The 14,204-nt window shown below is 30.6% G+C and overlaps 1 protein-coding gene across 1 annotated transcript in view; it reads right to left on the bottom strand.

The window, feature by feature from the left end:
* Window positions 1-235: 235 nt before the first annotated feature.
* The window catches only part of LOC143231634 (alanine aminotransferase 2-like), a 53,582-nt gene continuing 39,613 nt past the window's right edge, over window positions 236-14,204 (bottom strand). Inside the window, exons 12-14 of the mRNA XM_076466172.1 lie at window positions 8,307-8,419; window positions 6,363-6,453; window positions 236-5,060 (exon numbers count right to left, since the gene is read on the bottom strand). Of these exons, the coding sequence (XP_076322287.1) occupies window positions 6,363-6,453; window positions 8,307-8,419 (204 nt within the window). The 3' untranslated portion in view covers window positions 236-5,060. The remainder of the gene's footprint in view (window positions 5,061-6,362; window positions 6,454-8,306; window positions 8,420-14,204) is intronic.

Consider the following 14,204-nt stretch of genomic DNA (forward strand, 5'->3'; position numbering starts at 1 on the left):
AATCAATACCGAAGTGTAGTTCTGACATATTCCATTCCACCATGACTATTTAAGCCGTGGTTGTCATGTGGCATGTTGGTTTTCACATTCAAATTCACTTTAATATGGAATTATAAGGATTGTTTTTTTTCAAATAATTGAAGTAGTTATACACTATTTATTAACAAGCTATAAACGAGTTGTTTATTTCCAGAGTAATGTTTTTAATTATTTCTCAAATACAAAACACTTATTGTTTCAGTATTAACTTTTATTTTCAACTACGACCATAAGTTTTTATAGAAATAACAACAAATAATTCACCTATTAAAGCTTCCAATTTCAAGTATATTTGAAACATGTGAATAGATCAACCATGCTACAAAACAGAAAATTAACCACATGGAAGACTAAGTTAGTAGTCACAGTGATACAAGTCACTACCATTGACACATCTCATCTGTTACACATATATGCTAAGATCACAACTAAACTTATTAACAATAAATTTTGGCTTTCTTGAACATGCTCATGTAACCTAATCTAGCCATTTTAAGTGGCTTAATTATGGCTTTAATAGACATGCATATGCAAAATGATTATACTATTCTGTGACTTTACTGGTTTAGTCGTACCAGATGATCAAGCTACTCTTTGTTAACAAACAAAATTATTATAATATATCCAAATATATGTAAACTACTTTTTGAGAAAAAGTTACTAAAATGCACCAGTTATTAAAAACTTGAATACAGTGATCCAGTAAAGAATTTTGATAAATCGTCCAAAAATAATAATTTTTAAAATATGTTTTTCATTCCATTTAAAAACAGTAGTAAACCAGTAAAAATGACTTAATGATTCATTCAAAATTTATTCCAAAAGATATTTGTAAATCTATGTAGATTATTAAAACATGAAATTACAAGCTGTATTAAAATGCACATTTTCAAATACATCCCGCAAGATTTAATTTCAGGATCAGAAAACTGTCACTAATGTTTGCTGATTTTGTCTCCTCCTCATAGTAAAAATACCAAACCAAACTGCTTGACATTTGGTACACATTTACTAAATAGTAAGCAGTTTTAGCTTTAAAAAATTCATACAGCAATGTATTATATCCATTATATTTTACATTGTGAAATATAGATCAAAATTTCTCTGATACATGATTTAAATTATTTTTATTGTTAATCAGAAAATATTTTATGTATTCAGTTTCAACTGGATTGACTCTAATATTTCTTTTAATACTTTATTTTACTGATTGCAGTAATCACCACTTCTAGCTATAAACTGTAAAAACTGAAACAGATTTATTGGTGATCTAGTACCTTACCTTTCAATGTGGCATTACTGCTTCCTTTATCAGTCCTGCTAATATGGTTTTTGCTAACAGTATGTTTTAAGAGATCAATTTGTATTTAATAAATGTAGTTTCTTTTTTGTTTGTTTTTTTGAATAAATAAGTATTTATTAAATAATATTACTAATTCCTATTATAATTAAGTTTACCTTAAGTTTTCATAGAAAACTTTCTGTAGGTTTCAAACAGATGTAATTTAACAAAACTATTTTCAGGAATGAGTAGACTAGCTAAAATAAAATATAAAATAAATTCCTAGATTTTTGGTTTGGTCCTAAATGTACTAAACTTGTCACAGAATTTTTGTTCACTCTGCAATAGGAGTTATGGATGGCTAATATTAATTTTGAAAAACTACAAATTACTGCTGAAACCACATTATTTATATAGCTGTAAACAGTTTATAATCTGATTTATTCATGCAACTTTTAACATTCTTTTGCTTATTTTCAAAGATGAGCTAAATTATTAGATGTTCAGACATGTTATTAACAAGGATGGAAATCAAGTAGTGTCATAATAAAACAGAGAAGGAAAAGTACCTGAAGAACAAGACATGATTCAATGTATTTTCAAGGGATATTAGTTTATTAGTAAATATAGATGTATGTTTTAGAATGGGCAAGAAAGTTCTGAAAAAAATAGAAGATAAATCCCTTATTTACAAGGAAAACTAGGTGTAGAAAATTGGGTTATTTTTTTACTCACTTTGCAATCACTCTAAATAAATCTTACAAAGTAAAGCATGAGCTCAGAATACTTTTAATTAAAAAATGTTGAAATAAGGTTATTAATATTAATTTTCAAATTTGACATGGTGGTCACTGATTATATGATTAACCATATCTGTTCAACCTGAAAGTAGAACCTTTTATTAATATAAATTTTTTGCAATGATATCATGCCAATGAATTATATTATTACACCTTTTTTTCTTCATTAGTATTCACTCTTATTGTTTTCTCTTTCTTTATATATAAAAGTGAAACTGCTCAATACAATACTTTAAAACTCAAACTAGGAATTTCCCTTTTTCCAAGTCAGACAAATTGTGATAATTGAAAATGTGCTATACACAGAAAAAATACAATTTCCATTAGCGTGTTAAAAAGTGTTATACAAGTCAAAACAAGATTTCTGAGATACATACACACATATAAAAATACTTCTTTCAACTATGGCAAAAACTTAAAACCCTTTTTTCTACAGCAAATATTTCACATTGGGCGGGCACATAAATAAATATGTACGTTAAAGGCCACTACAAACGCAAGACTTTTGAAGATCTGTACAACATACATAACAGTATTAATGTTTAATGCTGAATTCTCTTCTGTTGTACTCTTCAGTGTACAAATCTGGAATTTTCTCAACAGTTACTTCTACAATTGTTTTTTGAAACACGGAATGGACTTAATAACTGCTACAGAACCATTTTTATTCACAAACAGTCAAACATTTTGGAATACACTTACTTCATCTTCATCAACACCTGAAAGTAAATGTTACAAGTCTTCATAGTTTTAACATTGTAACTACAGGACCTTCAGCCCTTGAATTTCATATAAAAGAAAGATAACTCATAACAAAAGACTACCAGCTCTTAATGACTTACAAAATTCATTATTCTCAATACCTTTACTTGATGCCTCATTTTCACACTACAGTCAAATCTTGATTATATGGATTTGTTGAGACTCATAAAATAGTCTGGATGTTCAAAGATATGAATGAGACATAAATAACAACTGAATAAATTATAAAAAAAATAAAATTTAATTCTGTACTTGTACTTGGAGTTTTAATGCAAATTTAAATAGAAGATAATAATATATTGTAAAAATTATTATTATTTTTACTGTTAGGAATTTTTGTAATTATAGTTTATTAATATTCATAAAAAACTGTGATTAGAGAAAAAGGTCTGGATAATTGAAAAAGTCCAGATAATCGAAGTGACTGTATTTGTTATTTCCATTAAACAGCCTGTACATTTCTTTCTTTTAATTTTTTATTCAGATGTTTTAAATATTGTGATGATACTATGTATAAACATAGCATTATTTTCAGATTTCACTGAAGACGGTACAGGTGTATTCCTAAACATCTTAACCTTTTATAAATAACAAAGTTTTTTGTCTTATTGCCTACCTTTATTATCAGACTTTAGTTTTACCCAAAATAAGTTAATTATTAGAATTTGGAATTATATTTGAGGTAGTATATTTTGTTTACAACTTACATAGTAGATATCAAATGACTAACAGACCAATTACTTATCTAATTGAACACTTTTTTAGCAGTCTGATCTGTAATGAGTGAATGCAAACATTTCAGATGCTAAACCTAACTTTGTACAATTCTACTTGAATTGTCTTTTTGTACGTACCAATAAATTTGAGCTGCACTTGTAGAAGTAACCATGTGTAATGGTCTACTGTTCCACAAGTACCATTGACTTCGTTGCAGTTACCCTGAAAAATGGCTTAATTTTCCACAGCTAGAGCTGTATTTTTAGAAGGACCCAGTTACCCATCAGCTATATTTTACATATTTCTCAGTATTAACTTGGCTTATCCAGTACTTTGTTTATTTTATATTCCCTATCCTAACAATAAGAAAATGTTATATTTCTAGTGGTGTCCAGCAAATCTAAAACTATTAACCTAATTTAGGGACATTTTCATATTTCTAGCCCCCTTTCAAGAAACAAACTATAAAATATGGAAATTTTAATTATTTAGAGATATTTTCAGCTTATCAATTTTGATCTCAAACTAAAGAAAGTATTTGTGAATGTAAAACTTAAAGCAGCAAGTGAAAAAAAAATCTTAAGCAAATATTCATAAACAATGGGTAGACTATTAGAAAAAAAACACACTGATTTTTGCTGGTACAAATAATATGAAAAACTTATGACTAAGAAACAAATTGACACATTAAAAGTTTTTAAAAACATTTGAGCAATTTTGTTTTCACAAATTTCAAGGTTGTTCCCAGAATGAAGTCATTGTTTTTTACTGGTTACATAAATTAACTTTTGAATGTTAACTAAAAAAACAACACAAAAACTATTTATTTATCCAAAACAAATTTCATAAATAAAAATTCTGAAAACTCATGAAATCATACCTTAAATTATTTTTTATAATAAAAAACACATTTCATCACCTAGAAAGCTTTGAAAAGTGATGTTATTGCAGGTTTGCTCAATAAAATATTAACCCAAATTCCTCTGTTAAAATTTAAACAATATGAAACACTACTGTAATATTTATATGTTTCATAAAAGAGAAAAGTTTAACTTATAACAGTTGCTTTAGCATATTTATTTATTTCATCTAACAGACTGCAAAAAAAAGTAGACGTAAAACACTCAAAATATATTGAAAAAAAAAGTCATTTCACGGATTACAAATAACATGTGGTGTTTTCTTTCTCAAACATTCATACAACAAGGTTTTGATCTTTTTTCTGTGTATCATTAAACAACTGTGAATTTTATTATCATAATTAACAGCTAATGGCAGTGATATGGTATTTTTAAGACTATATTCAGAGTAGAGCAGATAATTATCCACAGTATCTTGGGGATATGTAGCCTTGTTCTCTACGTAATTAAGTTTAGCACCAGCAAAGTGAAACATTAATGTCACATGCAAAATAAAATATCGATATGTCACGATATATTAAGAAGTTGGAGCTTCTCTACCTGAAAGTAAAACAAACAGACAACTTTGTAGGCTTACCACTAATATTGTCAAACAACACACTATATATTATAGATCTCTGAAGCTTTCATTATTACATTTATCCAATAACTAACATGCTGCATCAAAATGATAAAAAACAAACAAACCTGATAAACAGTGGTTTTTATACATGGAGAACCAACTGACAATAATAAAGGATAAATTACAATATTAATGGTATTTTAATTTTATTTTTGTGGGGAAAGTATATTATTAGGAACAGTATAATCAGCAGTTATAGATGAAAAAACATTTTTTTATATAAAGTTGATGGAGATTCAATACAGAACCTGGTAAACAATTTTAGGATTCCACTATAACTGTAAGTTACACGTTTTAAATTCTTATTTAATTGAATACATCTTAAGGTTTTGTGAATGAAGGATAAACTGTCAATGATACAGAGTTAAGTTTCAAAGGCTAATTTAGGAACTTAAATTAAAATTAACCAAAATCAGAGATATAATAGTGAAAATAACAGATCAAATACATATAAAGTTTTTATAAAAAACACTTTTGATAACTACCTGGAGATTATACAGACTTCTGATGTGAAATTTGAAAACTATCTGATGTATAAAACTATTTTTAATCTTAAAATCAAAATTACTTTGCATGCTGGATAGTTAACACTGGAAAACAAGAAACAAACGAATCATTACTTACAAACTGTAAACCGTAATACAAAAATCTGATATTTTTATAGAAAAGTATTATAATGTTTACTGATGATCTGTAAAGATTTGCTTAATTTATTAAAATGTATTATAGCATGAAAACCTACAAAAAGCATAAAATGGTTATGAGGTTGGTCTCTGGGACTAAGTCCATATTGAAAGAGTTAAGTTCAATGTAGAGCATGATCACTTATCTCAAACTATGCGAGTCATTAATTAACATCTTGTAAAACTAACAAAACAGTTAAAATCGCTGAAGGGAGGAAAAACGGGAAGAGGAAAAGATGTGCCCACACTTTAGCTAAATGACTTTCTAGGATTTTATTCTACTGAAGCTGCAGCCATTCGCCATTATTAACAAAGGAACTGAATTTCACCTGGGTAAATATATGCTAACTAATAACTAATAAAATAAGATCAAATTAAGTTAAAAAATTATATGAATTATTTCATAACTCAGTAAATTATGGTTCCCTAATAAAACAAACTACAGTATTTTTATATCTAGGGTGAAGCACAAAGCTTAAAAAAAAAATTATTTCTAGACATTTTAAAACTACCATAAATCTAAATATATACACTCACCTATTGGTATTCTTTCATAAACTTTTCATAAAAATCCTTCACATGACTCAACAAAGTTTTGAGTTTCTCTGGCTGAGGTAAAATTGTTGTTCTAAGTGACAGGAAGAAAGAAAAAAAGCTGTTCATTTTCGAACAATATGAAAGTCTTAACATTTTACTCAGAAGTTGATTTAAGTCTGTTAAGGGAGCCTACGGTCAAGTGATTGCTGACATTCCAACCCAAATATTTATTCCACAAATACTTGTACTTAATAAATGCAAATGCTAATAACACTAGCTAAAAAACTAGGCTCAAAATAATGTACACACTATTTCCAGCTTAATTTGCTTACTATTTTTTGAGTCCTTACTTGTAGGTTTGAAAATATAATTCTTGCATTTTGATTTAACATGTTTCTGTAGTTTACATAATTCACCACTGGCCTCAAGTTCTTCATTATGTATTTTGATACTTAATACTAAGTATACCTAGATTATGTTCCTGTTATATGTTGTGATGTGTTCCTGGAAAGTGGAACATATGTCTGAAACAAAGCTAGATAACACCATCTTTACGTTTTTCGGGAGAATGCATTTCTGGAAAATTTTGGTCCACTCTAGATGGGCTTTGTCAAATTAACTGACCACATGATATATTCCCTCTGGGAACAAAGCTTGTAACCAAAAAAAGATTAAAGCTTAATAAAATTATGCTTTGTGAGAGTGATAAAAATAACACAATGTGTGATATAAATTTTCTACTCACTGAAGGGGTGTTGAATAAATTAGGGAAGAGGATATGTCTAGACAAAAATTTCACATTTATTATACTAGGGGCAATTTGGGTTAGTTGGTTGATTTAGTCATTTTAGTGTTTCATGGCACAAAGCAGATAAGCTATCTGTGCCAAACATCCAGTAAAAAAGTTAAAAGTAAAGTAAATTTAGTAAAATTCATAAAAGGAAATTAAGGTAAAATAAAACAAAGTTTAAAAAAAACATAGATAGCATAAAACCAATGTTTACATCTAGTCTACAGTGTTAAGAGAAACAGGACCTTACAGGTCCATAGTCCATGTATGGGACAGGCACAGTGATGATAGTGCCAGAGCAGATAGATTTAGCTGCGATGTTGGTGAGCTTGTTCCTGCGAATATCAACATGCTTAGCTTCTATGTGATCCAGGGCAAAAGAAATGGCATACAGTTCAGCAGTGAACACAGAAGCTGTAGAGGGGATTCAGCATGCAATCACTAGACCACAACAAACCATGGCACAGCCCACACAGTCACCAGATTTCGAACCATCTGTATAAATAGGAATAGAAGGATGGTTCAAAAGATGTTCAGCAAACAGCAGACAGTATTTCTAATTGGGAGTATCTGCTTTTCTCAAATGACAAAGAAAGGTCACATAAGCCATGGTGGGATGGGCTGACCATTGGATACAATGTTATCCAAGGACAGACCCAATTCATTCAAATGCACCTTATATGTTATTGAAATATGACTTATTAGCTACTATTTTATGCTATAGTAATATGTATAACACAAAAACAAAAAGTAGTTTAAATTGTGAAAGTAACTCATGAAATCTCTCATGATATGCACAGGGAGGTAGGGTTAACACTCTAGTAAGGAAACAATGTTGTTTTAAAAATATTTGCTGTAATTGGTAAACTATATTTATTGGAAAAGTAGTCAATGACATTAGAATGCTCTTGTAACAAAATAAGTCAGCAATATTTCATACATGGGTAGTAACTGGTGAACACTGATAATGAAATGAAAGAGTGTATATAATGGAGACACAATGTATGTTTTGCTGTTGTTAATGTATCAATCACAGAAACATCCCACTGAAAATCTGCTACATAACACTGCAATCAGAGAAAGAAAATAATTGTAACATATATCATGTTAAAGTAGTTACATATTTTCACAAGAAATTCCTGTTTTCTACTTGCCTGAAATGGTATGTTCCTGGTCGCTGTCCGAATCCACTGCCTGGGACAACACATATTCCTGTAGTCTCTAGAAGTTGCATGGCAAAGAAAAAGTCTGGTGCCTGACCTAGAGACTGATAAAAGATTTCAAAACAGTAATATGAGAGTATACAGGGATTAATAATAAAGAAAATCCATGACAACACAGATTAGACCTAAACTATTTCCAAATTATTTTAATTGTAAATGTTTTATGAATCATACATAAAGAAACAAATGAGCACAAAATGTGGATGTAGGGGGCACTACTTAAACAATAAGACTAGGAATGTTTGACCCCTCACACACTTTTATCACCATCTTGGAGGGTTGGACACTGTTAAGGACAAAAACAGCATGAAGCAGTGTGAATGCACTCATTTATGAGTAACTACATAAACCTTTGAAAATTATTTAACACAGATATATACATCCATGAAATACAACTGTTTCAGATTCAGCATTCAAGAAAATCCTAACTTTAGAATGTTTTTGTGAACACAAAGTAGTTAAGATATGATAAAAAAAACACATGTATTGTTAAGTAAGAATACCATTGCTTTATTTGTGAAAAATGACATAATCCTGAAAAAGCTATTTTTCTAATAATCAAAAACAATTTTATGATAAGGTTAGAGACTAAGTTCAGGTTTATCACCAAGAAATCTTAAAACATGACAAGAAAATTAACCTAAGAATCACTAAAAATTTAATTTCCATAAAAAAAAACATAAAACAATTGTAATATAAAAAAAAATGACCTGAAACCTAAAATCTGCTGAGTGTAGAAAGGAATGATTACTTTACAGCTCAGGTTTTACACAGTGAAATAGAGGGCACTATTTAAACAAATTCAAACTAGGAATGTACCAAAAGAAAGTTCTAGACACTTGAATGTTCATCAAGTGGCACTGAAGTATCAGATATTTCTCTCTGATTAACAGAAACTGTTAGACGTTATTTGTGTAGTAATCCACATTAAATGTCACTACCTGGAAAATTCAACCTTTTCATAAGTATAATACCCACTACTTGTATTAATTAAAGAAAACTTCACTCTCTTCCGAAACATTACATGTAACAATTCCTTACATCCATCAAAGCATACCATTACTGATTTGCCATTACCATTTATTACCATTCATCTGGCAGACACTTTTATCAAAGGTATTTGTATAACTCTCATAAGGGGCTCAGTTGATTTAACCTAAAAACTTACCTCAAATTGACTTTTAGAGATTTCATACTACAACTTCTAATACATTTGTACATCTTCACAAAATTTTGCAAGTTTTCAATAAGCAATAAGAAGTATTTCTTCATGAATACAAAGTGTTGACTGTTCTGAATTTAAAGTGATTTTCATGTTAAATATTAAAATTACTTTGCTTCATCTGAAAAACCTAAAATTTCATTTCCAAATTCTCTAACACTCCCTAGACATATTTTAAATATTTCATCTGTTACTTTCTCTACCCTAACTCACTACAACCTCATAAAAAAAATAACTACTTTTTTCTTTCTAGTTATTCTTCAAACTAACATGAAATGACATTTGTTTATCCTAAATAGCTTTAAACTCTTAACAGTATATATCTGTTTGTGCTTAAATTTTGTGTTATTGTTGTTTGAACTGTATCTTACTTATATTCCCACAATACTATTTTTAAATCACTTGGTGACATGTAGCTTACATTACCCTATTGAATTACATTAAGTTATAAAAATTAGGCATTGCCTAAGCAATGAAAACATTATAATGAGTAATTTACTTTATATTTCATACTTCTTGGAGGTGTGGTAAATAAGAGACGAGTGAATGCTTAGAGGTCAAATGTCAGGATTGTCACAATAGGAGAAATTGATTTTTTTTTAATATTGTCTCATACAGTTAAGAACTTAAGATTTGTATAATATTAAAAGCTGTATTACTAGTTATATTTTTATGTTAAGTTTATTTGTATAATATGACAAGAAAGTAATTTAATTAAATATTGAATGCAACTCCATAAAACCTCATGGCATACATGGAAAAGGATACCTGTAGTAAGAGGGTTATATTAATCAACAATATTTTTACATGAAAACGTGACTGATAATAACAATTTGTCCTGTAACTTTTATTATTGTCTTTTATGTGGTTATTAATTATCATGTTTATTAGGTATGTTAAATTAATGAACAATTTTATGTTATACTGACTAACTGTTAACCTGCTTGGAACTATGACTGTTAAATAATGATTTATTTTACTTACGTCATCTGCAGGTCTTTTAACTGGCCACAACTGATTGCTCTTGAATTCAAGTTTAGAATAGACAAATGTCTTTTCGTTTTACTATTCTATAACAAATGTTTTAACCACATGTACATGTTTAATTTAATTTACATGGATTATGTGTAAAATACGTTTTCAATTCGATAAAAAATACTAGTTATGTCAACATCACTGAATTATGCAAGTTAGTTCTATTGAAGGTTCAAACATTCATGATACGTTCTGAATCTTCAAGCATCGAAATCTTCATTACAGCTAATGAAAGCACTAACTTCCATAATAAACAACATATTCCATTTGGTAGATCTGAAGAATTGAAATTTTCAAATAGACAAACATTGCAAGCTTTGTTGGCAATTTTCAGAATTATAATTTACACAATTTTTTAAGTGAATATCAGTTTTATCTTGTATAATAATTAATTTCATATCTCATATATAAACACTTGTTAACCCAGAACTTCTATAATGTGATATAATCTGAAACTATGTTAGTAATAACCTGGAAATGCCAAAATATAAAGAAATACAGAATACTCACAGAGAATGCAAAATTCACAGACTACTGTAAGACATTAACTTTTTGTAAGTAACAGTAAGCAATCTGCACTTCTACTAAATAAGTAACTAGGAAACAAATTAGTTTTGCTTATCAAACAGTTTGAAAAGCCCCCTAGTGGCAAAGTGGTTGTCTGTAGACCTATACTGCATATTAAAATAAAGTACAGAACAACATTTAGACCTTCTTAAGTCATCTTCATGTTCATTAAAGTACTAATACCCATACCAGCAGCCTTGAGAATACACTTTTACTTCAAGTGGTTTTCATCATCACAAATTAGTGACACAAGTTCAGTTGTCTCTTCACATGTAAAAATATTAGTGATTTTATACTATTATACATTAATTTTTTTCATAAAAATTAAACAATTTTCAAATACAAGAAATACTGATGTTGTGAATGGCAACACATGCCATGCTGGATATGAATCAGTGATCAAGTTAGTTATCTATGCAGAGTATGCTTTATTTACTGATTTTGTGTGCTCATTTCACATTTCTAGTATGAAATTCAAACCTCATTATTTAGTTGCTATATGGAGACAGCCAAGTCTAAACAGTTAAGTTCATAAAATTAATACAACCTTACAATAATATGAACAATTAAAATTGAAATGACTCCCACTAGGAAGGAAGATGTACATTTTTCTGAACCTCTTCTAAAGCATCTGAAAGAATCTTTAGAAATTTTTAAAATATTTCCATAAATAATTGTTAGTAATCATTGATTAAAGTATATACTTGTGAAGCAAATAGCATTTTTAATACACACGTGAAGAAATGGCATAAAAAATGCTTATATTGTGAAATTAGGTTAAGCAATAGGTGAAGAATAGTTAGCTAGTATTAAGAATCACAAGTTAAAGAGTTATAAAAAGCAGAACCAACACTTAGCAACTTAAGAGTGAGAAAAACACTAGTCACGAGTTTGACAGTAATGAGTTACTGATACCAATCTAGTAGAACAAATGTGGCTAAGAAGTTTATGATAGCATCTAAAGTTAACACTCTGATGTAAGATTCATTACTACAGACTGGAGTAGTGGTACAAGTAAGAAGGCAACCAATTCACTCACTATCACAGTGACCAGTTATCTAAGAGTTTTTGTCCTTATTTTGCAAAAGCCTGATGAGTTGCAGAAATCAACCAATCAAGTGTCAGGTGGGATATTCTAGTAAGGAACAAGTTTTGAAGCATATAGTAAAGACAGCTGCAAATGGTGGAGGTGCAAAGAAGGTTCATGAGACTCTATGTATAAGCTCTGAACTGTGGTGGAAAGCCCCAGTGCAGAGCCAAAGTCCTTAATGATGAATTGGGTCCAGCATCTTTAAGGCCAAGAGTCTGGCAGAGCCATAGAACAGTGATCCATAGTCGAGTTTCCATTGAATAAGAGCACAATATATCTTTAGCATAGAACATCAATCCGCTCCCCAAGTGATAAAGAGAGGACATGGAAGATGTTCAGTGTTATTGTACATTTGACCTATAGCTGCTTCATGTGTGGTATAAAGGTCAGTTTATAGATCAAAGATAAGCCCCAAGAACTTTGTCTCAGGGACCACAGGCAGCACAACTTCACTGATACAGAGTTCAGGATCGGGGTGAATATCCTGTTGGTGGTAAAAGTGCATGCAAAGGGTTTAAGAGAGAGAGGAGTTAAAGCCGTTTGCTGTGGTCCACTTCAGTAAACAACTGAGGTCAGTCTGTTGCTGCTGCTTAATATATCTCATGTTCAACGACTAACATGAGATGTGAAAGTCATTGACATGGAGCCTGTTTGCAACAGTAAGAGGGAGTTGTTCAGTGATGGCATTACTCTTTACACTGAAAAGTATGACACTTAAAACACAGCCCTGAGGGACTCCAAGTTCCTGTAGAAAAGAAAAGAAAAATGTCTAATCCACACAAACTTGGAACGTCCTGTCCATTAAAAAAAGTTTTAAAATAAATGGGCAAATGGCCACATAACCAATATAAATGGAGGTCTTGCAAAATGCCATACCTCCATGTTGTACCATAAACCTTCTCAATGTCAAAGAATACTGATACAAGATGTTGTCATTTGAGAAAGGATTTTCTGATTGATGTTTCAAGTTGAATCAGGTGGTCCATGGTAGAGCGCTGTCATAAGACCCACACTGAGTGGACGAGAGATAATTTGATTTGAGGAACCAAACAAGATGAGCATTAACCATTCTTTCTAAGGTCTTACAGAGACAGCTCATCAAAGCAATTAGACAGTAGTATGAAGGAAATTTGGGATCCTTCTTAGGCTCAGAGAAAGGTAGGACAATAGCCTGGAGCCAAGCATCAGGAAAAACATTCTCCTGCCAGATCCAATTAAAAACAATAAGAAGAATAGCAATAGAAGCAGAACATAGATGGCACAGCATTACATAGTGTACATCATTAGGTCCAACTGATGTACTGCCAAACTGATGAAAGGCCAGTTTTAGTTCCATCAGTGTAAAGGGACGATTACAGTCATAGAGATTATAGGAAAAAAGTGACCACTCTGCCCAAGTCTTGATGGCTAAGAAGGAGGAGGAGGAAGGAGTACTAGATACCTGGCAAAAGATTTCACATGGAGTATCGGCGATGCTCCAGGTATCAGCTACTTCCTGGCCATCAGAAAGAAAGATCGAGGGGGGACAGAATTATATTGCACATTGACCTTTCAAATCTTGTCCCATATTAATTTGGAACTGATGGTAGAAGATATGCCAGTTGTGAACTTAATCCAAGATACCTTCTGGCTTTGACATCTTACCCATGAGATGTGCGAGGGTCTGCTAGAAAATGATTCAGTTCAAGAGTGTGGGATACCTACAAAAAGTGTCCCAGGCCCGATTTTAAGTCTTCTGTGCCATGTGGCAGGCAGGATTCCACCATGGACATGGATATCGTGGAAAATGTGTCAAAGTTATAGAAACACATTGAGCACCTGGTTGTATAATATGGTCAGTTACTGCTGCCACACAGTCATCTACTGTTGGCTTACAGATGACAGCAGGATCAAGTTCTACAAGAGCAGTGAAAGA

Source organism: Tachypleus tridentatus, chromosome 11 (assembly GCF_004210375.1).
Source record: "Tachypleus tridentatus isolate NWPU-2018 chromosome 11, ASM421037v1, whole genome shotgun sequence".
Lineage (NCBI taxonomy): Eukaryota > Metazoa > Arthropoda > Merostomata > Xiphosura > Limulidae > Tachypleus > Tachypleus tridentatus.